Source organism: Lacerta agilis, chromosome 1 (genome assembly GCF_009819535.1).
Source record: "Lacerta agilis isolate rLacAgi1 chromosome 1, rLacAgi1.pri, whole genome shotgun sequence".
In the NCBI taxonomy this organism is placed as follows: Eukaryota; Metazoa; Chordata; class Lepidosauria; order Squamata; family Lacertidae; genus Lacerta; species Lacerta agilis.
In genome coordinates this window covers 16,953,900-16,981,272 of record NC_046312.1, presented here as the reverse complement: position 1 = coordinate 16,981,272, position 27,373 = coordinate 16,953,900, and the positions used below count along the sequence as shown (strand labels likewise).

The following is a 27,373-nucleotide window of genomic DNA, read 5'->3' as shown; positions in this document are numbered from 1 at the left end:
CAAGTGATCAGAAGGATTCCATGCTCTAAATGCCAGGTGATCAGATGAAAACAAATGGCTCGGTATATGTTGCACACGACCGAGTGGAATTTTGTTGAGGCAATAAGAGAACAGTTGCAAACACCAAGTTATTATATGTGCGTGTCTAAAAAACCCACCGCTGGATCTCAGTGCCGAGAACAAGGCCAGAAAGTGTATGCAGGCACCATGTTCCCTAATTTGTTGGTTCATTTCCTAGCAGATTATTCTTTCACACAAGCCTTCCTCCTCTCTGTTTTTAATCTTTTTTTTTTTTTTTAAAGAAGTGTTTGCAAAGAGACATTCAGCTGACTGGCTGCATTTAGCGAAATTGAGGAGTTGTAGGAGTAAGTTAGCGTGGCTGATTTTACAACACAAATCATCCATGGTAGTTCACCCTGTTGCTAAGGTGATGCTGCGGCGAAAGATGGAAATCCCTGCCCGGTTTCTGAATAAGGAAATGTACCACATCTTACCTATGTATTCGCCTGCTCCAGCTACTGGCTAGAAAATATGCTTCAGCATTTTTCAGCATCTGCTACAGCCCGATCCAAAAGAAGGTCTACTAGGTTTTACAATTCCCACTAAAGCTGAAACTGATCATGGTGATGGCTTAAAAAGTGGGGGGGCCCAATTGCAAGAGCAAAGGGGGCATCCAGCTGGACACTGCTAAGCATTTCCACAGACAGGTAGGTAGCCGTGTTGGTCTGCCATAGTCAAAACAAAATAAAATAAAAAATTCCTTCCAGTAGCACCTTAGAGACCAACTAAGTTTGTTCTTCGTATGAGCTTTCGTGTGCATGCACACTTCTTCAGATACACTGAAACGGAAGTCAGAGGTACTTTCCTTCCTGGGGAAGACCAGAGAGGAGGAAAGTGACAAGGACAAGGGGCAGTCTAGGACCTGAAATAAGATCTCACACACCCACACTACATGTGATGTGGGGCAGACCCATATTTAAAGACGCACAGCTTGGGCTTTTATGCAGACTACCCGAGAATAAGCCCCAATGAAATAGGTATTGCAACCATTAAGGCCTATACATTTTAAAAAGCACCCCTCCCTATGTGATGCCATCCACTCACATATTTGGATCGTCCCCTTCCCCTTCAATATGGGAGGTAAAGGTATTTGCAGCAAGGAGAAAAGCCTTTTCAGTAGCGGCCCCTGGCTGCCGACTGAGCTCCTCCAAGAAATGTAACCACGTAGTTCCCACATCAGCAAAGCAATTTCCCGTAATAGAACACATTTTTAGATGGTGTTTTCTTCTACTATATGCAATTACTTGGCTGTGTGAATGCATTGCTAAAATTCAGAAATGTGCAAAGTTTGAAAGATGGCTGTGTTTCAGTTCATGTTCTGTTTCGGAAAGTGCAAAAGCAAACTGAATGAAAACTCTCCCCCGTCTCTAATGGCAACTCCATGGCCTGAGAGGACTTCTGTACTTTCAACAGCTGTTTGGCATGGAAACGTCCTTTTCCCCACCACTGTAGAACCGTGGTAAGAAATGCCACACCTGGTGAATTTCTGTTTCCTATGCAACTTATATAAAGGTAACAGTAGCCCTTCTAGGAAAAGAAGTCCTGCTGGCATATTCCCCTCCCTCCCTCCCTCATTTCTTTATTTAAATCCTAGCAGTCCCCTTTGGTTTTTGTCTCAAGGAAAGTCTGGCATCTACTATGATTCATGCCGTATAGATTGGGGGGGACGGGACCCAAAGTGTAAATAGATTTGTTTACGATTTGGTCAATTATCAGAGCAAAGGATGTAGGCCTTGTTCCATTCCTTTTGGCCTTCGGTCTTCCAAATTAGTGTCACTCCCCAAATATGAAGCGAAGAAGTTTGGGTATTTATTTTGAGTGTAACCAACCAAAAGCCACAAGAAAAGGCCAAGGCTTGTATTATTTCTGCACAATTTTCCTGGAGGGAACCCAACTTCTTCCCCTTTTGTTTTCTTTTAGACTTGCAACCGAATTTGTCTTTTCCCAGAGGTTTCCCTTGCTTGATATTTACAAGCTGTGAACGGGGTTTAATTCAGATCGGTCAGACAGTGGTGTCTGTAGCGGGGGGGGGGGGCACTAACTTTCCTCTCAATCCAACGCTTTATTTACCTCTTTTGAGAGTTTCCTAAGCCAAACCTTCCCTTAGCAGAGCCTGAACCAGTTTGTTTTTAAAAGCCAGGCCAATTAATCTGTTACCATCTGTATCCAGGAGCCTCGTTACATTAATTTCCAAGGGTCTCCAAGTGGTCTTTCAGAACAAGTGTGAGATGTCACCCAGCCAGCATTACAACTGGGATTTGAACCTAGGTTCCCTGCATCCACTGCGGGGCGGGGGCAGACTATGACAGCCACATTCAGTAGTGAATATATGGAGAGAGGGGCAGAAGTGGAAATTCCCCAGGCCAGTTCCTATTATTATTATTATTATTATTATTATTATTATTATTATTATTATTCCGCCCATCTGGCTGGGTTGCAACACATAAAAACATAGTAAAACATCAAACATTAATAATAACAATCTGATCCAATACAAAAAAAGTCACAGTCCCTCTAGCCCAGGCACCCCCAACCTTCAGGGGGCCCCCCCAGATGTTTTGGGACTACAATTCCCATCATCCCTGACCACTGGTCCTGTTAGCTAGGGATCATGGGAGTTGTAGGCCAAAACATCTGGAGGGTCGCCAGGTTGGGGATGCCTGCTCTAGCTGTGTGTGCTCTGAAAGGCCTATCCTGCACACACACACCCAAGCTAACCTGCTGCTCTCAGGTACGGTGGAAGTATCCAATCCTCTTTGCTGAAATAAGATTTGACTGGCTACCCAGTTGGCTTCTCTATGTGGAACTGGGAGGGCAGGGGCTGCCATCTCACCTTTCGCCTCCGGCAACAAAATGTCTCCGGCCAGCCCTACACATCCGAGCAAAACTTGCATCTATTGTGTCACGATGGCTTGGGTTATTATTTAAGCAACTTTCTTTTTTTCCAAAAACCCTCCCATACACACACACACACACACACACACACACACACACTCTCTCTCTCTCTCTCTCCAGGCTATTATGCTTGGCCAGGAACAGCGAGCTGATGACAGCTACTGTCTCTTTTCCACACCTTCTGAAAAATGCAAAAATCTAGCCTTCTCTTTTAATATTTCTGACGCCGGTGACCAGTGTCAGCTCTCCCCATACAGTAACTGCTTTAAAGCGCTGCATAGAGCACCGCATTAAAAATTAATTACACATGCTATTTTATTGATAGTGCATAATGTAATGAGCACCAGCTGTGCTAAACATCCAAACTCCTTTTTAAGATAGCTATTAAAAAAAAGAAAAGAAAGAAAGAAAGAAAGGAGGAAGGAAAGGGGAAAGAAAGAAACTACACTTCCAAATGTTTCTCCTGTCAGAGGAGGGTGGGGGGGAGAACAGCAACATCTTGTACGGATTTGAAACAGAATTCTTTGATTTAGCTCTACATTTGGAGTGTTTGAAGAGTTCAGGCTCTTAGAATAAAATCCAGTTAACTCTCTAAGTGTTGGGAGCCATTGTCTCTCCTACATTCTTGGTTACCTTAGATCCCTTTGTGTTTAGATTATACCATCTATTTCCACCTGCTAATATTGCAATTTCACACACACACACACACACACACAGCGCACAAGGACAGGGTGCTTAGAAGTGGCAAACATGCACTTTTAAACATCTTTAAATACTGTTACCCCTGCTGCTTCTTAACTCTACATGATGAGGATTTACCGAGTTACATCGATTTGAATGTCTCTTTAGAACAAAGGCAGTCCTTAACTTAGATTAATAGCACCAGGAGCTGTGGGTGGAAGAGAGAAACCCCCCCCCCCAATGGATTCTTAGCTTTCTCCGAATATTTACAGTGCTCTCGTCGTAGTTTCTGAAACACTCCTATCTACAAACGTTGCCTAAAAATATAAAACACAACCACACGCTCAGCCATATTTCCCTGGTTGCTTTCCTATAATAAACTGAGAGATGCAACGCTCTGTGCATAACGTTTGAGTCAGGGTTGTTGTTTTTGTAAAGCGTATTTGCTTTAAAGTAACTATCATGCACAAATGCCATTCTGCTAGATGCTGTAAATATTTTATTCAAATCAATAATTATTAAGTAACGCCAGCTAATAGGGCGGTTTCTCCCAAGCACAAACTTTAGCAAATTCCACCCTGGTGGAAGCCACATTTCCCCAATATTGTATATTTTATATGTAGCGTCAATATAGATCACTGTAGTTACACACACACACCCCTCTCTATGACACATGTACATGAGCAGCCCAGTTTCCTCTCACCATTTTCTCATGCAAGGGTTAGGGCACTGGGCAAAGTGTTGAGACAGGGGCAGCGTGTTTTTAAGCCTGATTTCGGTGTGTGCTTTGCTATCCAACAGGGCATGGTGCGAGATAGGGGTGCAAGACCTGTCTGTGGCCTTCTCCTGCAGCTTTGCAAAGTTTAAGCCTGCAATCTTATAAGCATTTAACTGGGAGTAAATGCCGCTGAACTCAACTGGACTTATTGCACTTTAAAGAGGCGTGCCTTTCTTTCTTTTTTTCAAACTGGATGAGTTTACATTCCCCGCTCTGATTACTGTTTTGTTTTCCCATTGATCCTCCAGTTTTAATAAAACCCAGTCTGGAATGAAACAAAAGCTTGCTTCTTGTTTGAGTATGAAATGTGCAGAACACATACCATATCATTAACATAAACGTTTCTGAAATAATGCTGCTTTCTAGACAGACTGTATTAATTGTATCAGACTCTTTTCTTTTTCCTTTTTCTTTTTTCACTGCGAGGGTGGTCTGATCTAGGGATTCTCATTGGCTGACACGGGAGTATAAGCGCCACACACAAAAAAATGAATATAAGGATATAATTGAAAAGGAGAAAAATTATATATTAATATATGTGTATATATTAAACACACATACTAAGTGCAAGCCCATTGTTTTACTTACAAGTAATCCTTTTACCTTTTAAACAATGCCAAGAACACACCAGGCTGGCTAAGGAACAGAAGGGGGTACAGACAAGCTGATGTTAACTTTACAAGATTGCTCAGTGATTTTTTTAGAATACCTTGTATTTGAGATATATTGTTTTAAACTCTCAAGAGCTCGAGCCTCTGTGTGTTCCTCAGTGTTGGACCTTGAACTTCCATCACCTTCTCCATTAATCAAGCATGTCAATGGCCACTTGCAGTTTTTTTTTTTTTAAATATGCAGAATTTGTGATTTCTTCCCATCTTTTGTATTCAGAATCTGTTTGGATTTTTCATTTTCTTTTACTGCTTCTTAATATCTAAGGCAAAATTCATTTTCTCAATATGTGATTCATTGAGCTCTGAGCAAAGATCTATATTGGTTTTAAAAAAAAATCGGATTTGTAGTGGAAACTAAAGACAAAGTCCCCACCCCACATGAAAAGCTACTCCTCATTTCCCCCACTTGCATAAGGCTATTTTCTGTTGCATTTTTCATTTGCAAAGAATAGGAATCAGCAGCTAGAACAGGAATCGGGACCAAATCTGGCCCCTGGGAGGATGCTACAAAAACACACAGCAGGCACACCAGAGAGTAAAAAAATAAAAATAGAGTTGTTTTTCTCTAGGATACCGTATCTGAATTCACTTATTTTGTCCTTTCCTTTCTGTATCTTTTCTATTTTGTGTGATCTCTGTTCAGATTGTACACCAGTGTTTTACACTGTATTCTGTCCTGAATGCATTGGCAAAAATGTGACATATACCGTAAATGTTATCATCAGACCAGGCAATGTGAGGAAGAAGTGAGGGAAAAGCCACTGGGGAGAGGAGATGGGGGACCTTGGCCTGTCGTAATGTCCAGGCCAAGTAGGTGCTTGCCACCACTGCATAACAATGTCCCCATGCACATAGGTATGGATGTAACCATTGACCCAAAGAACTGATCCAGGGGAAATGCCGTAGCTCAATGGCAGATCATGCATGCACATGGTCCCAGGTTAGTCTCCACCATTTCCAGGTAGGGTTGAGGACATCCCCTATCTGAAATCCTGCCAGTCACTGTAGACAATACAGAGCTAGATGAACCAATGGTCTATGGCGGCTTCCAATGATTCTAATCAACTCAGCTAGTAACACATCATCTGCAACACAGTTCAATGCCACATTCAAGTTCAAGAATCTCCAAATTCTCTTACCCCAATCCCCAGCTCTCCAGTGTACACATAAAGCTCCCTGGCCAATACTATGCTAGATGAGCCAATGGTCTGCCTTGGTGTAACTCAACTTCATATGTTCAGCTATGTCCATATGGGACGCAACATTCACTGCAATGGAGGAAGGAAATCTGGAGGAAGTGCAGATCTGCTTCCTTCACTGGAATGGGGAGAACAGCTATTGTGGGTAAATGAGTATCGGGTTACCTTCAGAACCCTCACATCTGTACAAAATTCCTAAAATGGCAGAAAGTTTTAGGAACGTAAAACAGTAACCTTTTTTATTAAATTATGAACCCCGTGGAATAAACATATTTGCATGCGACTGGTGTGTGGTTTTCCGAGCTTATAGAAAATGGCAAGATACATATAAAAAAAATAAACATTATGAGCCACCAATGGAAAGCACCGAGGTAGAACATGTTTGGGGAGGAAGGGATAGCAACAGATTCATTTTTTATACATCAGAGATATTTGCTAGGCACATGGGCAATGGTATATGAATGAGAAAAAACTGGATGCCTTGTACTTTGCTAGTCCGCGTGTACAAAAATATGTGTGTCCTTCCTACCTATTAGTTTGGATGTCTGTAAACATTTCTAGGTTTAGTTGTCTTCATCAAAGTTAAAACCTCAGAACTACTTCCAACTTTTTATAGGGTTCCCCCCCCCTTTAGTATTTTTTTAAGGATTCATAGCAAGATAATCAGAAAAAGGAGCAATGTGCTGGTTTTGATCCATACACCACAAGCCTGTGAATTTTGCAACTCCCTTCCAGCTTCTAATTAAACAGAAACTAAAAATGTTTCAGTGGGAGAATCCAATTCAGCAGGCAGAAGCCTCTCCTCGGAGGCAAAAAAAAGGACATGGCAACAGAGATGTCTGTAGATATTTAAAAGCAGTATTTTAGGGAGTGGGCCCATCTTGCAAAAGTCTGTTCCCTATGATGGCTTTATATAGAATTCAAAGCCTGTAAGAAAACTGAACTAGCATTAGAAAGAAAGAAAAAGAAAGAAAGACTAAGGAGGTCACTTTATAATAGAGAACAATTGTCTTGTGAATGCTCCTGCAATTTCTGAAGCTCAAAAAGAGTCGTGGTCATGGGACAATCTTGCTTGCACAACTAACAGTGTACGTCTATGTTCAGAAGTGAGCCCCAATGAGATCACTGGAGTGGGTACGGGACTGTAGGCTTAATAGACTGAAATCTGCATATATGTGCCTAAGATGAGATGAGAAGTCATGGATTGTGACACTGAGCTAGTGTAACAGTCAGGACAGCAAGACTGCAAATAGAAAACACCATGCAGAAATAGTAATAGGATGTATTATCAATGGCAGGTTTTATGTTTCAGCCTCCAAACATCCCCAGGCAGCCAGGAATGCAGAATGTTTACTGTAAATTGCAAAACTGCTCAAAAGCTCCGTTTCCCGCAGTTTCAGCATCTAAGACCATTCTCTTAACAGCTCCCTGTCCATGCCAATTCTGAACAGCAAAGGTTCTATGCCATTGTCCAGGCCAAAGCTGCAAGGTTTCTTTTCTTTTTTCCCTTGATACTTTTCCAAGTTTGAGTGTTGTTTTTAAGTTGATTTGAACATTGACATTTTATAGTCATTGTAGCCGATGTTGTTGTTTTAAAAAATAGTCGATTCATCCCCCCAACTTTTGGTAAACCCTTTTATTTCTTAAAAAAATTATAATGGCAACAACAACAACAACAGCAGCAAAATATTTTATTCATTTTAGTTTTGCTTCAAATCCGAACTAAATACATTCCGAATTAAATTAATGATGATAATGATGAGGTAATCCATATTTAGTTTTACAAAAAGAGCTGGAATAAAACACCCTTGCTCAGAGGAAGAAACAAATTTCTAGCAACAGAAGAAAGCAACTTAAAAATAAACTAAGCAAGGCAAATGTAGAGAGGTCTGAAAAGTGAAATGTTAGGATTGAGAATATGGTAAAACTTTCCCTGTCAGACCAACATCTACTGCTAAAGGAAAACTGCACAATTCTTATTACTGGAGTCCTCACTCTCACCTTCCTTACAAATCCCATGCAAATAAGCTTCTTCTAATTTTGACTACCCGTAAAATAGCCCTCTTCACCGCAACATGCTTCAAATGTCACCTGATTTCTTCTGTTTTCTGCACTGAATGAGACAATAAGGGGCTAATAACCTCCTCTCCAATGGTGGGGGGGGGGGATGATGTTTTATTTCAAACAAAACTTGACCAACTACTGTCATAAATGTTTAGCGTGTGCTTTGATATTAACGTATTCTCTTAAATGCTGCAGATTACAGCAGTAACTACAGGAAGCCATGATACCAGGTCAATTTCCCCCCCCACACACACACACACATACTTAAAACTGGCACAGCTTTTTCAGCAAATAAGATCAGTCCAAAAAACTAACAGTGCGCAACCGACAGAGTAGGAAGTGAAGGAATGCAAAATGCAAACGTCCCCTGCTTCTGTGTGCTTTATTGAGTTACTCTTTCCTTATCTATTCTTAGTTTTACTCTCTCCATTATTGCTGTATGTTTGTCTTAGAAGAAGTGAGCAAACAGGGTAGCACACTTGCTTGCTACATCCCCTATACGGGAGAGACTCCTCACGTCTATGTTATGCCAAATAAATGCTGTCAGAATGAAGTATCTGTAGGAGAAACGTTGAATTAATCATTGCAAGGCCCATATACTAAGTCGGTGGGGTGGGGTGGGGTGAGGTGGGACAACCATGGAAAACAGCTCTTGCCTCCACTACTAGACAACTCCTTTGTTTCCAGAACTTTCTGTCACTTAAAGTCATCCATCTCTCCCGTCATTCAGGCCATGCACATGGGAACACAGAAAGCTCTCTTCTATGGACTCAAGACAACTGCTATATCTATCCTGGTACTGTTTGTGGATAGTTTCCCAACACTATGGGACGTTTTGTTGTTGTTGTTGTTGTTGTTGTTGTTGTTGTTGTTGTTGTTGTTGTTGTTGTTTTGCCTGAAGAACAGTCTGCAAGTCATTAAATAAAATAGTACTGTGTATTCCAACTGGCTGCGATGCCCAAAGGAATAGTGGGAGATGGCAACTGGTTCTTGTGTGTCCTTCAGCAACACACCATCCACAGGCCTCCCTCCCTCATGGAGTCACCTCCTTGTTGCCCATCTTTCTCATCATTGCTATCACCTGCATCTTTGCTAGGAAGAGAGACCATCAGCAAGCAGGCAGTCGCTTCTGTTGCCCCTCCTTCTCCTTCCTGTTCCCACCACCACTGTCTAGGCCAAGGCGAGAGATGTGTGATCAAACAGGTTGCCATGGTGAAGAGGAGCCCTTCTCACAGTGGGCCTTCTGCTGAAGATTGGGCCCTCAGCAGATACCTGACCATGCCAACCACTGATGCCAGGGCCCTGCAAGGATTGGATCTCAGATCCTTAATGAATCAGCTGTGCTAGCTCCTGGTCTGTTTCTCAGTGCTATTCAAGGTGCTGGCTACTACCTCAAAAACCCATACTGCTGTTTCCTCTCATGTGAACCCTCCCATCTTTTCAGATCAACTAATGGGTTCCTCATGTCCTTGTCAATGCCTTCTGAGATGCGCTTGGAAGCAATGCAGTATAGGCAACTCTCTTCTTTGTTTGTTTTCTGCAAGCATCTGAAGACTTTTTTTTTCATCCCCAAGCTTTTATGATTTTACTGTTGCTTAGATTACCATGTGTTTAAAGTCTGGCTCTCTTTGGAGGGTGTGGGTGTGCTTAAATGCTGTTGTTGTTTTAATTTATTAGTTTTTCATTACTGGATCATTGTTATTTTTTTGTGAGCTGCTTTAAAGCATCTCCGTTGAAGCGGGGACAGCAGGTTTATTTATTTTACAATAAATTGCAATAGAATAAATCTTCTGGATGCTAAGTACAGGCTCTACCACTGAACTGTAACCCCTCCCTTTCGCCTGTGCACTAACATAAATTCATTTGTGTTAAACATCTACACCCCTTCATTTTATCTACTATCTCTTTTTCATATCTCTATGGCCCAGTCTGGACACAATAAACTGTGTCTTAGTATTATGATGCCAAGTCTCAGACCCTGCATTCCTTCTTCACCATGGCCACAAGGAGGAATGCATAAGCTTTTGCTTCAGGTTTACATTAACCACGGCTCGTTATGTCCAGACGTGACAAACTGTACTTAATCTTAACTAGGCACTGTTTGAAACAAGCTACCTTGAGGTATGGATTACGCAACTGGCTTGAAGCCACTAAACTGTGCTTAGCACAAACCAGTAGCAAAAGCTTCCAAACTGGCTGCACTAGAGGAGAGGGGAGGAAGAAGCAAGTGAAGGGAGTCGAAAGCTCTTAAAGTATTGTTCCTACCATGCTAGTCCAACCCCCTGCAATGCAGGAATCTCAACTAAAGCATCCATGACAGGTGGCCATCCAACCTCTGCTTCAAAGCCTCTAAGGAAAGAGTCCACAACCTCCCAAGGGGAGTCCATTCCACTGTCAAACAGCTCTTACTGTCAGAAAGTTCATCCTGGTGTTTAGTGAGAATATCCTTTCTTGTAGCTTGAATGCACTGGTTCATATTCATTTATTATTAACTCTGCCTCCCTCTCCTCCACCTATTCAGTTACTGGCCCTCGGCCCAGTATAACTGAAGGAGCATCTCCAACCCCAACATTCAGCCTGGACACTGAGGTCCAGCTCCAACGGCTTTCTGGCGGTTCCATCACTGCAAGAAGTGAAGTTACAGAGAACCAGGCAGAGGGCCTTCTCGGCAGTGGTACCCTCCCTGTGGAATGCCCTCCCATCAGATGTCAAGGAAATAAAGAACTCTCTGACTTTTTGAAGATACCTGAAGGCAGCCCTGTATTAGGAAGCTTTTAATGTTTGACATTTTATTAGTACAGTATTTTTATTTTGCTGGAAGCTGCCCAGAGTGCCTAGGGAAGTCAAGCCAGATGGGCGGGATATTAATAATAATAATAATAATAGATTTTGGTTTGATTTGGACTGTAAGCTCCTTGATGAAGGGTTGTCTTTGGATTGTTATTCTAAAGTTCCATGCACAGTGATGACATAATAAAACAGCAGCAGCATTGGTTCATACGTTAAAAAGGTGGAAATTTGTGTGAAAGTTATTGTGTATTTTATGAAGGTCATGATGCACACACTATGAGGTAAAATCCAGTTTGTCAGTATCCCACCGAACTGATGAAAATAAGCCTTCAAACGAGGGATGGGTTCAAACCAGACAGCTAGCTTCATCGTCACCTTTGATCCAACCAAACATGCACCACACAATTTCTCATATATGCAGCGGAATTCATGCCACTCGTATGACTTATCTTTCATGGATATGTATCACAATGGTATTAATGTAACTTAGACAGACAACCACATTCCCCAGGACAACAACCATCATAACTGACATACTACCTGAAGGAAGACTAGACTTTTCCCAGGTACAAAATGGGAAAATACAATCCAACAGAAGTTTTAGATTGTAAATTCCACAGTACAGGGACTTCTCCTTTTATACATTGCAAAGTGTCATGTCCTATATAAAGATATAGAATGTATAGAAACAATAAGCACCTTAGTGACTGTGTCTGGACTGAATGCAACAAATGAGAAATTACTGCAGTAGTACAATGTCTCATAATCAGAGACTCCTGAAAATTACTTTTTTAAAAAAATTCAGAATTTTCTGGATTTGCTTCTGTACTAAATCTCATGTACTTCCATCCCATTTGTTCTTCACTGCGCTACCTCTTAGTCCTTTCTCTTTTCATCTCTCCTTCTCTATCTCTTTTCTTTTTCCCTGCCTCTTCATACTGGCTTTCTTGCTTCTTATTCCTTTCCCTCTTTTGGTTATACGTTTCTCATTAGCACATGGGGAAAGTTGTGGGTGAGATGGGGTATTGTTTTGTTATTGTTTATACTGTGAACAATTGTAAAGAAAAAATAATTCATTAAAATAAAATTTTTAAAAACCCCTGATCATCTGGAAAGACTCTGCTGGAGCAAGCTCTCCAGCACTGGTATAAACAGCCACGATTACGAGCTACAGAAAAAGATGGTTAAGATGCAATGGAATTCACAGTCTACTCAGAGGTTACCCTAAGATCTGACCCATTTTGTGAAATCGTTGAAGAATGGAGGAATCTACCACAGTGGCAACTTTTCCTCAGGAACTGAGGAAATGGCAACCATACACAGCTTGGATATTCAAGGCAATAGCATTTTCCGGCTGTTATGCCCTAGCAACTGGTATTCAGAGACACGATGCCTCTAATCCTGGAGGTACTATGTATACCCATCATGATTATTAGCTCCTGATAGTCTTATCTTCTGTGGATCTGTTTAATCTCTTTTTAAAGCCCTTCAACTTGGTGGCCATTGGCATATTTTGTGACAACGGATGTCACAGCTCCTTCCCCCACTCTGCACAGAGATTCAGCAGTCCTGAATCTCCCAGGATCCAGGTTCCTTGGATGACGTCTAGGCTCTAGTATTCTGAGAGAGAGGCTTTCATCAGGTCACATAAAGCTACTATCTCTCATAATACCTGTAGGGTTTAGGCTGAACTTTTGAGTAGCGTCTTTTAGTAGCCTTTAGTAAGTACAGTCTGCTATGTCCAGGTTGTTTTTGCTGTTCATTGCTTTGCACTGATGAAACAAGGAAGAAATTAATGAGAGGCTTAAAAAAAAAAAGCAGTGAGGAAAAAGTGTGTGGACCATAAGTATGCCATGTGCCTCTGAGATCTGAGGAAAGCCTTTAACACAAATCATTAGGAAGAAAGACCTCAGATGCTAAATGTTATCCAATTAAGCTTAAAAGCAAACAGCCCAGAGAGATAAAATCTTGGTGTCGGAGTATCACATTTGTGTGAGGATTCTCAAGACTGTTAGTTCCCAACTTGACATAAACAAACCAGCAACAACAGACCGGTGGCAACGTCTGAGGTCGCCTAGACCCCGCCCCGCCCCCCCAAAATAAAAATTACAAGTGAATTTTAACTCCTGCCTTAGAAACGGCCGGGAGTTGTTTTCATACAGTGTGGTGCTACCCGTGTCCTTACATATCCAAACGGAACTGGGGCCCCCATAACTAAAGAGGACATTGTGTTGGCAGCTGACCTTCACATAGCAACAATAAAAGCGTTTTCTATTACCTGACAACTGACAATGACATCCAAATGTGCCAGTCTCAGCCTGAGACCCGCCAACTGAGACTGTGCGCTCCCCGCAGCAGGGCAGGCTCAGGCAGGGCGGGAATGAGGTCAGAGCTCGGTGGAGAGGTGGTGTTGCGATCACCGATGTGTGAGGGTGGGAGGAGGCAGTTATGGAGGCCGCCGGCAGCTTTGCAGGCCTGGACGGCCCTGAGGAGAAAACAATAGAGAAATCTGTCAGTGGTACCTACGTCTGAAGGGAAAGAGGGTGTACAGCAGGAGCGATGCGCAGCTGCTGTGCTTCGTTTCACAACGCACGTTTGCTTAAGGCGGAGAGACGTACATAAGGGCTGGGGGAAAGCTACTGGCGCCTGTGGTCGTTCTAAGGGTGGCAAGAAGAGAGGCTTCAAAAAGTCATACTTAGCGCCTCTTATCAAGACCATTTTATCTGGCTTTTTGTTTGCTGGGAGGGTGCTCTTCTTACTTGCCCTAAGCCTTCACCGCGAGGAATGGGGTGATATCCAACATGGTACAGGTGAACTTCCACTGGTGTAACAGGACTCCTCTTTCCTCTTTGCCCTCCACATCTTCAAGTATATCTGCTACAAAGGGGCCCCCCAACACACTGCTGCATATTTTGAGGGTGCATGGGGGCTGCAGGAGAGAGGCAAGGAAGGAGATATGCTGATGCGCCAGAAGAAGTGCAGGAGACCACAGTTAGATCTCACCCATTGTCCTTAGTTCTTATGATATCTTCTTTCCTTCCTCTATAACTCTCAAGCCATGGTTATGCTATACTGTATGTACACATATTGGCATCTCAGCCTACCTCTGGTTACCACATGTTCATAACATTTACAGGTTGCCCATATTTGTTGAGGAGCTCTATCTAGAATAAGCAGAAAGAACGTTTATGTCTAGAGTTCAGCTATATTCAGCTTCTGTCAGCTCAGCCTTCAGAAATGTGTGTTTCTTTTTTAGAAATGCCGAAGAGCAATCGAATATGTATTTTTTGTTATTAAAAAACAACAGCAAGAACACCAAGTCGGTTGTTTTGTAGAAACATACGTTCATTAACCTGCTTTGTTTGTCAGACCTATACTAAAAACTAAATAGCTGTACAAGAATGTCATCTTACTTATTCATCCATCCATCTTATATACTGCTGTTTCTATGAAAATCCAGGAACAGTTTGCATGAAAAATTTAAAATACTGCAAACCGCTCTACCAAAAAAAGAAGTCACTTAAGCTACCCCCATTAAAGGACTGGCCCAATTAGCTTTGGGACAATGCTCTTATTGCAAAATTAGAAGTTGACATCAGAAAAAGGGATGGATTGGGCCTTGAATTGGGCCAGTAACAGATAGGCAGCCAGTGCAGTTCATGTAGAACCAGTGTTATATTGTCTACTCTTGCTGCGTTCCCTACAGCTCAATTTTATTAGACAGGACAGAAAAAGATCAAGAAGGCATGAAGCTGGGCAAACCCTTGAAGTGTCTTGTCCACATCCTCAGGCCACAACAACCGAAGCTGGTCCCCGAGTTGGTCTTGCTAAAAGGCTTGAGCCACCTGCGTTCCAGCCATCATCCTGCCTGTTTCATTGGCTGAAGCACCTCAGGAACGCAAGCAGTTGATCATTTGGTACAGTGACAGAGAAGACAAATAGAAGCAACCGCACTGAAGGCCCTCTCCATCTCGCCATTCCATAGCAAGGCTAGGGAGTCAATAGGAGAGTATGTCATGTCAACCAGAAAACCCTCCAGAGATGTCAGGAATCCTTAGGGTTCCATATGTCTCCAGGGCAGACAGTACTAATTGATCCTCCATCCCTGCAGGTAGGACTAGCTACCGTCAATCCAAACCTCACTAGGCTGCAGTCCATCCATGACCATGGGATAATGTGACAAAAAAGACACACACACTCTATATGGGACAACCACCACAAATCCATTCTGTACCTAGACTAGGTTAAGCGTATGTCCCACTAGATGTGTTGGGTCCATATGTTGGGTACTGAAACAGCCTCACGGTTGCTATGGTGGTCATGAAGTCCTTCACTAGACCAGACAAGGTGGCCTCAACATAGATACAGAAATCCCCTCGTACAATTGTCTGGGGGCACTCCAACACAACTGCCAAAACTGCTTCCACCAGCTAAGAATGGGGGGCTGTTGGGTATCAGGGGGAGGGTACATTACCAGGATCCCTGCTTTCTCTCTGTGTACCAACCAGCCCCTCAATTCTAGTCTCCAGATGGATGGTTTTACTAGTGAGGCAGACAGAAAATTATGACTATTAGACACTGGTTTTCCAACACTGTGTTTGATAACTATGATTATCTTGGGGTTGCTATAAGCTTCTTGATGGCCTACTCAATTTTGCCAATTCAATAAATTATGGGCTGACCATAATTTGCCGGGTTTAACAAGTGCCCTGCATCTAATAAAATAAGCTTTCTCGTGTAAAAGATCATGCAACAATGAGCCAAGCACCTTTTCTGCTGCTGCAAGGTAACATAGCTATTATTCAGGCAAACACAGGCAAGGGAACATGACTGGCACTGGAGGTGCCTGTTTCAGTGGTGGTGTGGAAGAGAGCCGGGGGAAGCTGCCAGAGCCACCGGGAATGTGCTTGGGAACCGTATCGAAAGGGGGGGGGGATTATTGTTTTATGGCCATCCTAATGCAACTAGCCAAACAGAGAACGGCAGAGGGCTATTTGCCAAGCTACCACCGAACCAGCCTCGGCACACCAGCGCAGACCGAGTGCAGTGCCTTGCAGCTCAAGCAAGCTTCACGGGGATGCCAAGACTCAAGCTCCCAGAATAAAGCATTCATTGGTCAATGTGGCTTCCTTGCCACTTGAGCCACAGCCAGAAATGCGTTTTGCATGTTCTGTTTATGCATTCCATTTGCCACACCGAGTCTATAAAGAAAGTGGAAACCCTCCTCTCCCCCTAATAGCTGGAAATTGATATGGAGACCTCCAAATATATTATTCATTTAAAACACACACACATATACCTTTAAAAAAAATAATCATCTGTTATTTAAAGCTGTACTTAGTTTCTGCTCCTGCTCTGTTGGAAGAGCTTTTCTTCCTGCTCTCTTGGCAGTAGCGCAACGACTTAAGCAATTAAATAAAAGCATAGAAATGTGTACACAAGGTGCGTATCTTGTGAAGTTAACCTTCAGTCAGTACTCATCAGAACTCAGTCGGGCTGCTGCATCCAGATTCTCAATAACTGTGGCTCCAGTTATATCTTTATTTAATGCCGACGTTTACTTGAAGCGCCTTTGAATTGAGGTAGTTAATAAACAAAAGCAGCTCCTGCGGTAAGCTTACAAGTCTTGCAACAGGCTGGCATGCTTATTTTAGTCAGATTTCTACAGTAACAGAGCTCAGGGCAGACAAAAACTTGAAAATCTAACAATGATACATGTATACAAGATATACAGATAAATGGCATTTAAGAATGCAGCCAGAACAACTGCACACAACTCCCAAATACTGAAATGAAAGACAAGCCTAGGCCAGGATAACCAGAAGACATCTAGGCATACATTCTGGAATTTTTTTAGGAGCAGAGCAAAGCTAGGAGTAGGGTGCATACAGTAAAAATACCTCTCTAAGAATACACACTATTCCTATTTGCCACACCAACCAAAGGCATTGTTGAGTCACAAAGGGATGTGGAAGGAGAGACTGTGGAATCTATGTCATTTAGAACAAGACCCATATCCATCTTCAACACAATGGGAGGAATTCAACATCACAAAGGCATTCATTCGATGAGGCCAAGCATTTCAGCTTGACAGACGTCATGACCACCCCCATCCATGTTACTCCAGGGGTTCTCCCAACCACCCCAAGCAAATTTTGGGGAGTGTGCAAAGGGAGGAGAAGTGGAAAACACCATTGTGCAACCAGAAGTCCTCATTTGTGGAATCCTGCCCAATACTTTTTTTTTCCTTCCAGCTTCCTGTTAGGATAAGGATTCTCTAGTGTATCAAGCATAATTCACCAAGAGTTTGCCACAATTGTCTCCTTCTGTTTGGACACATCATATTGAGAACGAATCATTGTTTGGTAAATACTAGTTTCGAACAATGACCACTCTGTACAAAGACTCCCCCCCCCAAATTACGCAGACATCAGGGATTAAAACCCTCCATAACTGAACAACATTACAAAACAGTATTTCCCTCCGCTAAGGTTTCTTCAGTATCTCAGACATCCTAGTTTGAAAGCTACAGCTAGCATGTTGATCTGATAGCTATACATGTGAGTCCAATGGGGTACTTCATTCTTGGCAAAGCATCCAGCACTCCAGTCTGCACGGACTGAATTTGATTTTGTCATTTATCTTAAATGGCTAAGAGACTACCAGGGCAAAACATTTGTGTGAAGCTGTTGCCAAAACCACAAGTGAAGGGTCTAAATCCCTGGCGTAAATACTTGAGCTCCGAAGCATCAAGGATAAGATTTGTGTGCTTTTCTGAGCAGCTTTTTATTTTTTTTTTATTTTTAATAGACTCTCTGGACTCTGGGGGTTCTTTTTCTTTTATTTTGCAACCTTTTGATCTCACTTCGAATTGCTATACAAACAGGTAAAAGAAGCCACTAACGGGAACTGTATCTACATTACAATCTGGATGTGACTTTCTTCCTGCCAAACCAATGAAAGCAGATGGCAAACATGGAATGTCTAAATATACAGAAACAACTTTGCTTGTAATTGGGGGGGGGGGGACGGACAGCAATAATGGCAGGATCTTTTAATGCACTGAGAAAGGCAGGCGGACAACGGAGTCTTCACACACACACAAAATATTCTCCAAATTCAGGGTTCCTGATGTTAAAACATTTCTCCCCCTAAAAACGTACCGTTACCATTGGCACTGTTAGTTCAACACAGTTGCCACAAAACCTGGAAATGTGTCTGTTGGACACTGAGCCTGGAAAAAGTGTGTGTTGTCAGTTCTCCACATGTCCATGTTCACCACAATAATTGCTTGTAATGCTTCCCAGAGTTTGAGAGAGCCAAGGGAAGCTGGATGGGGGATCCGCAAGGTCTTGTTGAAGTCATGCATGAGGGCCAGCTTTGCTTCTAGAGAGCCATAGGCAATAATTTAATACTAATACTCCGTACTAAGTGCTAAAAGAGTTTTGCATATATTATGCCAGGCAAATTTACCTCTGGAGGAGACCACTATTATTATGGTCATACTGGGAAGGCCTGAAGCCAAGAGGTAATGCCTTCTGCTAACATTAGGCTTACTCTGCTCAGTTATTACCTGAGACGAGAAATGACTTCCAACTGATAGCTCAATGTCCTAACCACGATGCCACACTAGATAACCCCTGGAGCTCATGCGTCTAAGCTTTTATAACTAGCCCAGCATGTTATACAGTGGGAACTGAGAAAGGAGAAGCACAACACACTCACATTTCTGATTTCCCCACTTCTTTCTAGCAGCTGAACCAACCTGACGTGGAAGGAACCAGAATGTACACGCAGGCCTCAACATGCAGCACAGCCTATTTTGATCAAGGATGTGCAGTCTGTCTCCATAAACCACACCTCTATTAAATATGAGGTTGGCAGATATCTCTTGCATTGAGTCACAGCCTGCAGGCTCTTGAGCCAATGCCAACATGACCCTGAGACTGTCAGTGTTACAGTCTACCTCTGCTAGACCCGTGTGATTCAGGTTAGTGTGAAAAAAAGGGAAGGTTATTCCAAACAATAGCAGGTAAGTACACAAGCTGAGAAGAAACAATATGCAATGGGACCCAACATCATTGCTGATCTCTTATGTCTCGTGAGCACCAAAGGCTCATCCCCTCAGGCCAATATTGAAAGGAAACTCCCATGACAGCAAAGTTAAATTTCAACAATTGCAGGTGATAGTGATGCTTAAAAAAACAAAACAACCTCCAATAATATCTGACAACCAAATTGTAACTTTTTGCCTTTGGTTATAAGTGATATGTGTACGTTTGTACGTCAGGGACGGCTAGAACACCTCATCAGTTGGATAACACAACACCTGAGCATATTGGTTTGCGCCCAGTGGTGTCTTTCCATTCACAGAAGGTTCTTGATCCAGCAGAGCCTTTTGTGAGCCAAAAACCAAGCAAGCCATTGTACCAACTGCCCCTTCCCACTACAACCTCTGTGTCCTGTCCCGTCCCCCGTCTCCCCAGCTCTGCACCAGAGGGTTGGGGTACAGCATGGGAGGTCGTGCAGCAAGCTTCAGAAGAAAGGGGATTATTTGCCAAAACCAAATCTCCTCCTCCTGCTGGATCAAAGAGCCCTGTATGAACGAAGGCTAGCACTGGATACACAACCAATTGCAATTATGTGGCTGATGTTGTAAAGGACCAATTGTTAAGGTCATGTGATTTTTTACTTGCATAGTAACACACACACACCCCATCAGAGACACAGAGAGGTTTTTTTTTTGAGCATATTAAATGCTTTGTACAGCAGCAAAGAATTCTTCTTTTATAATCGTTATGGTTGAACCTCTGTGATGTAGCTTTAAGAGACTTCAGAGTTAATCACATCACAGCTCCTTCATTTACCCTGGATTTTGGAGAGAACCTTGACTTGTTATGTAAGGGGCGGTGGAGAGTTGCGGGGGGGGGGGGCTGGTTTGTGGATATACAAGTTACTTTAATCTCTCTTACACTGTGCATTAAAATCTTTTGTTCCATCTTCCGGCATTCTGCATCTTGTGCTAATGAACAGCACGACCTCAACTACAGGCAACTGTGATGCACTGAGAGCATATCTCACTTCGGTTAGATTTGTCCTGAAATTTCCTAGTGAATTTGTACCCAGTTAACTAAATTCTGATTCCCTTGCTAATCTCCTTCCTCTCTTAGGGAAAGGTGGGGGGGGGGGAAACAATCCACACGTCCTCCTTCCAATGAAAAGCATTCTAGTCCACACTGCAGTGAGAAAATCCAGAATGGCTTCAAATTATTACTGAAATCAATCCAGATTGTACCTACACCCAATACAATGCAGATTATCCTTTTGTCTTGTTCACTACACTCAGACTTTGGATGTGAAGAGCAAAGATTTGGTTCCGCCAGCCTAAAAGGACAGGTGTAAGGTGCTAGTCCAAAGCTCCAAATTGTGTGAGTACTCACATAATAGTCCACATAAAATCATAGAACTGTAGAGCTGGAAGGGACCCCAAGGGCCATCTAGTTCAACCCCCTGCAATGCAGAACTCTCAACATGGTTTGCATTTAGTTAAGACAAAGGTGAGCAATCAACATTTACAAACTAAAAACAAAGAGCAGATTTGAGCAGCAGCAGCAGCACAGCAATAAAACTTCCATTCAATACAAGCACTGATCAACCTTTGGAACACATGGAGTAGCATTTGTATAAATGCTTCCTGATCTGTTTTGTTGTTAAGAAACCAACTAAAATATTTTTCAGCCAATGGAACCTTTTCTAGAGACAAACTGCACCTGCTGAAACTCCCTGTTCTACGCAATTAGTAAAGATACAGGAACCCTATTCTCTGTTGCCTTTGGCCATCCTAACGGGTATACTGTAATACAGAATACAATCCCATTTATTCAACAAACCAGAGTGCTCTGTAGAACAATGTAACATGTTATAAAACTATGGTTTATGTGGACAGGTCACTTTCAGAACTAGTTCAATGAAAGAACCAGCTTCAATGCTTAATTTCAGCTGGCTGTTTTCATTTTAATCTTTCCCTTGAAAGGCTTGAAACCGGAGTCTCCCATATCACAAGCTATCTGGTAGCCTACTCTCGTAAATGCCCCCTGGTTTCATGGAAGAATGCCAGTAAGTGTGGCTTGAATTTAAGTCTGCTTTTGAACATGTGATCTATCTGATACTTTGATTTTCCTGCATGGCCATTAGGGGAAAGAAGAAAAAATCTCCCCATAAACAGCGCCAATCTCAGCAGCACAGTCTACCTGCATCCTGTATAAAGAAGCTAGCTCCCAACAAGGTGAAAATGATTTTTTTTAAAAATAAAAAAATACCAATTATTGCTTGTCTTTTTCTCCCACCTTTCAGCAATCACCCCCAATATGAAACAAACATTCTAGGGCTGGATTAAATATATTCACCACAGATGGGAACTAAGAGTTTGAGACTGTGGACGTTGATGAATACCAAAAACATCTAAGAATCATTTCTGTACTTCCTTTCCCAGTCCCGTAAGTTACTCCAGCAAACCCCACCCCCCCACCCCCAAAAAGAGAGAGCAATCAAAGAAAGTCAAACCACAAAATCCAAATGAAATTTAAAACATTGCGCACAAAGACTCGAGTAGCCACATTAAGGTATGGTTCTCATTTATTTTCATTTGTATCTAGGAACTTTGGGAAATGCTGCTAATGCGTAACTGAACCCAAATATTTAAAATAAACAAAAACCTGTGCAAGGACACAGTTTCAGTATTCATTCTAAATACCCTGCTGCCGCCCCCTTCAGATAGCCACAGTGTCTTTTAAATATTTGTGTGCTCCTGATGGCCAGAGTGTTCTGCCTGCACAAACACCGTTCATTTGCCTCCTTGTTTCAGATGTGCAAGTCATATGCACAAAATCTTCACAGCTTTCAAGCTCGACTGTTGTCATCCCCATGTTGGCTGCTTAGTTCATTGCGGACGCAGAATGTGCACGTACCTGAAAACTGCATGTACCTGCAATGTGCATACCCATTTTTTAAAATCTTGTGTACCTCGTGTGTGTCCCAGAGCCAATTACTCTGAATCCCCCTGGGACTGAAACACAGCATGTACACAGTCCAAAAAAATGGTAGCTGTGGCTCTCACCTGCCACAAGGAAGACCCATGCTGTATATGGGCGTGTGCTTGCTAATTATGTTAGCTTATTATCTGGCCATGGTAAATACAGAAGAAGAAGAAGAAGAAGAAGAAGAAGAAGAAGAAGAAGAGGAAGAAGGAAGGAAGGAGAGGCATTTGTAATGCGAATGAACATCCCTCTCTATGAAGCTTTTGCATCCCCAGCACAAAGCCATTGAAACGAGCCGCACTTCAAATCCCCCGTGTGCAAATGCCCTTATGTTACAAGACAAGCAGCATTGCCCAAGGCTATCCAACGAATTCAAGTCCAGTCTAACAAGCAATATACTGGCTTTCGTTAAGTCTCTTTGCCTGTAAGCATTTGTGTGGCTATACCAATGGATGGATGTCCCCCCCCCACACAATATAATTGAAGTCTTTAAAAGTAACAGTGTCCCTCTTGGACATTGGCTGAACCATGGAATTGCATGTATGCCTTCAGAAATAGCTCTGTATAATTACTTCTATGTTTTTGCATTTACGTCTGAGCATCTATTTCTCTATATATAACTCAAAGCATCAACCCTCCTCCTTCTGCTAAATTCTCAAAGAAATTGTGTAAGAAATCTCGAAAAGCCTTTTCAAAAACAGGTGGATTCACTTCTCTTTCCATTTTTGCTCTTAAAAAAAAAAGCTGGTTGCTTTTCTATTAACACGGAGCTGTTGTTTTAATTTAAAAACAACAACTCCTACATCTCTGTGTCTTATGTACAAAAGCACAAACACAGAAACTAGAGCACTGCTCAGACATGGGAAATTTACACAGGGGTTCAAGTGCTTGCAACAGATTAAGCAGACCAAGGCAGTCAGGTAAAAACAAACAGGGGTAAAAACACATCCATAGATACACACACAAACATGCAGAAGGGCACCCAAAACTGCAGACATAAAGTGCACAGCTAGATGCACTCCTTAGAAGCCATTAATACTTTTCAAACCAGGCACACATGTAGCAAGTTTTTGAATACTCAAGATCACACACTGAGTGACTTCAAGCTAACACCCATCTTTACACTTGCTTGTAGTGTGTGTGTGTGTGTGTGTGTGTGTGTGTGTGTGTTTGTTTGTGTGTGTGTTTCTGGCAAGCAAGGATTCCTTCTGAATTGATACATTTCTTTATAGCCAGGATTCCTACTGATTTGGTATAAATGAGTCATAGATCAAGAAAAGCAATCTTGATAGCAGGAAGAAGAGAGACTGCTAGTGAGGGACACTGGCACACAGAAACTTGACAGTCCCCTTACTGCCTCCCCCCTCGTCTATTCCCCCCTCCCATGCCAAGACATTAATTCTCACAAGTCGGAGAAAATTACTATGCATGAATGCAAAAAGCATGATCAGGAGTAATTAACATGGCTTCATATGCAAATTTTATTAATGCAGAAGTACAAAGTCATTATGCAAATGAAACTTACGTCAACTCTCTTGACAAATATTCATCTCTGAAGCTCAAGTTTCTCCCTTTTTCTAAAAAAAAAAATTTGCTCTTTCAATTTAAAATAAAATAAAATTGAAAAAGGGAGGGGGAGAAGAAGTGATGAGGACCATTTGACAAGTTTGCAAAGTTGTTTTTCAACCAGATAAATTTATTCTTGCATTGTTAGGTTTTTTGTTGTTGTTGTTGTTGTTGGCAGGTACACGACAGCTCATAGAGAAAAGCAGGAGGGGAGGGGGGAGAAAGCTACCAGCAGCAGGCAGCCAATCAAAACGCCAGCGGCAGTAATGAGCGCGATTGATGACTGTTTGGCTTTACTGCAGGGTAATGAACTAGAATCCAGTCTGAGGAGGAAAAAAATATGAATATTCATGAAGCTGTGCTCCTGCCTTTGATGATTAAAGAAATTTTTAATATTCAAATAAGCGCTTGCCAAGTGATTAACAAAGAACAAGCACGCAGGAATATGGAAATAGAGCTGCAGAAGATTTGGGAGTCACAGCCTGTGCTGCAAAGACAGCACAAAATTTCAAAAACAAGATAGGCAGATAACCCAATTGAAATCATACAATTTTTTTAAAAATAATAATAATAATAATAAAATAAAAATGCATTGGTTCAATATTTTATCAGCTGCTTTGTTTAAAAAGTGTGGGTGGAAAAAAGGCCTAAGTGGGTAGTAAGATTGGATCAGAGAAGGGGAAATCAATTAAATATACTGTTTGCTCACAGACGAAAAGCCCATTTCCTCACAAAGCCTAGCCTGAGAAGAGGATTCGGCTTTTTTTAATTATTATTTTCTGGTTAGAAACTGATAGAGCTACAAAAGAATAACTCTACTGGGTGTTATTCATACACTGCTTTTCATAATTTGATCTTGAAGGTGTTGATTGTGTCATGAAGGGGTAGAGATCATCATCTCTAGAACCACAGTCCAAAAAAAAAAAAAAGCCATTTCTGGGTGGAAGCAAATGTACAGAAAAGGTTACGGACAATAAACTGAAAATATCAAACTATTGCAAATCTCATGCTTTTCTATTGCGTATGTATATTACGCACTCAAAGCAATGTTTGTGAATTGTGTTTTGGATAGCATCTCTTAGCTAAAAGATATTAAAATTCTGCAACCCAAACTGCATGCCAATTTAGCTGGATTCTGCAACTCACGTGGATTATGCAAATTGATTAAATTTGCATAACTAATCTGGTTTTCTTAGTCACAGGGATTCGACCATCTTTCTGACTTGAGATTTTAGAAAGTAGTGCCACTCACTTGTAAGCATATTTTTCAAGCCATAAGGGCTAGAAACTTGATGGAGTGTTTTTGTTTTGTTGTTGTTTTTTAATCACAGCTGAGATTCTCAAGAAACTGAATGTCACATTCTTCCCTCTTTGCTGCTGTGGAATTAAGGTATATTCTCAGCCTTTCCTACGAGTTAGATAAGAGGTGAGAATGTAACTTTGCATAGTATTAGACCCAACAGAAATGCTCTGGATTTCCACAGAAGCTGAATCGTTAGCAATGGGTCATAGTTTAATGATATAGCATATGCTTTGCATGCAGAAAGCCCTAATTTCAGCTCTTGAAATCTCCAGTTAAAAGGATCAGTAGCAGAGCTGGAAAAGATCTCTGCCTGAGACCTTTGAGAACTGCTGCCAGTGGAAGTAAACATCAGTAATCTAGGTCAGCAAATGGTCTTGCTTAGAATATGTTCAACTATATCAAACACGTAGATGGGATGGAAAGTGTACAGCAGATCCTTTTTACAGGAAATACTGCATTTTCTCTAAACCCTGTCTCTTCCTTAATGCTGAATGAAGCTGTATAAGGCAGTTTCACATGTTCAAGCTAGGGACCATCAATGCACTAAGTACCTAAAGAGGAAAGACGCTTCCCTTTCGCATAGGATTTCTGAGCGATTTAACAAAATACCAGTAACCTACTAGTGTTACATAACATCGGAGGAATTCAGGCTCTCACAATTTAACAACTTCACTAACAAATTCACGCTGGTGTGCGTAAAAATGGTATCCACTGCCAAAACGGTTTCCCCCGGTTCAAATGCATTCAATTAGCACCTGACAACATGGAACTTTTTGGCAATTTTGAACGGGGCATGTCGAGTTCTACACCTTCTCTAAGCTTGAGTGCTCTCTGGAATTTCAGAGATGAGAAACACCACTGTCATCTCTTACACGAAGAAGAAGAAAACAATATAGTACTTCCTGGGTTTCCTATATGCATGGCCAAAGGAGGGATTTAACTTTTCAGGCTAAATCTCTTCTGGCTTACAACACAGGATCACTACAAGTTTCATGTAGTTGGCCAAATCTCTCTTTGCAAAATGCCTGGCATTATGCTACAAAAGGCTATCCTGGAGAACAAAGGAGCAGCCCTTCTAAAAGACCCAGGCCCACCTAACATACCTTGGGAGGTTTATATTCTGGAAAGGGGTTTTTAATAAAATATTTTTACTGAATTTTGGATAAGAAATTGTTTAGAAAAGCAAAAAAAAAATCCCTGAAAGTAAAGCAAGAAAAAAGGGAATATAACAAAAATAGAGGTCATAAGCATATTGCAAAACTTTCATATTTGTCAAGGGCAGCAACAAACACCCAGCAGTAAATAGTTGTGCCCCCAAATGTTTTTGGGGGAAATGAGAATCACATTTTCAAAACATCCAATGAAGCACGTGGCAAATGTTGTAATTGTTCTGCAGTACTGTATGAAATAAACTCCCACCATGCAAACTTGAAATGAATCTTGTTTTGCTGTGCTACATAAGAGCTCTCTCACATGCCATTTTTTCCCCTGGAAGAGAGCAATGTTCCCAACATCAGACAACTCACAAAAAACATGGAGGTCAGACAAAGCTTCCCGTTTATGTAAAACTGAGAGGTGTGCAGCCACTAATTAAAAAAAAAAATCAATAGTAATTTTGTGAGTTTTATATCATTATTATCCTACTCAAATAAAGAAAGAATTACCAGTTGTCAGGGGAACTGAGCAGGTTACTTAATTTTTTTAGAGATTTATTCAAAAATGATTTGAAGACTGTTACTAATGGACACTACCACCGTAAGTGGAAGTATGTACAGTGGTACCTCGGGTTACGGACACTTCAGGTTACAGACGCTTCAGGTTAAAGACTCCGCTAACCCAGAAATAGTACCTCGGGTTAAGAAGTTTGCTTCAGGGTGAGAAAAGAAATCGTGGCAGCGGGAGGCCCCATTAGCTAAAGTGGTACCTCAGGTTAAGAACAGTTTCAGGTAAAGAACAGACCTCCAAAACGAATTAAGTTCTTAACCCAAGGTACCACTGTAACACAAAACTTGCAACCCTGCCAACAATCTGGCATTAATCTAGAGGTCATACACGAGCAATGGACCAGGATCCAGTACCATTTATGGTTTATATTGGTTTATTACTTAGGTAGGGATTTTTGTTCATTCAAATGTGTTATACCCACTATACCAGCAGTGCACACACACACACACACACACACAGAGAGAGAGAGAACTGGTACATTCCAGAAACAGTTTTATCACACGATATGCAGATTCATTTACACACATAATACCAAGAGTTTGCACTAGCAAGTTGGCTTGAGATCTTGGAGCAATGTATCTACAACTGGGGGCATAAGAAAACTA

The 27,373-nt window shown here is 41.8% G+C and overlaps 1 protein-coding gene and 1 long non-coding RNA gene across 2 annotated transcripts in view; one reads left to right on the top strand and one right to left on the bottom strand.

The window, feature by feature from the left end:
- Positions 1–27,373, bottom strand: part of BCL11B (BAF chromatin remodeling complex subunit BCL11B) — a 155,506-nt gene that overhangs the window by 65,662 nt on the left and 62,471 nt on the right. The window contains 1 exon segment of the mRNA XM_033140168.1: positions 13,417–13,623. Coding sequence (XP_032996059.1) covers positions 13,417–13,623 — 207 coding nt within the window.
- LOC117041411 lies at positions 17,450–19,201 on the top strand. Its single transcript, XR_004425964.1, has 3 exons — positions 17,450–17,698; positions 17,949–18,024; positions 18,891–19,201. It is a non-coding gene; the product is annotated as an uncharacterized LOC117041411 (long non-coding RNA).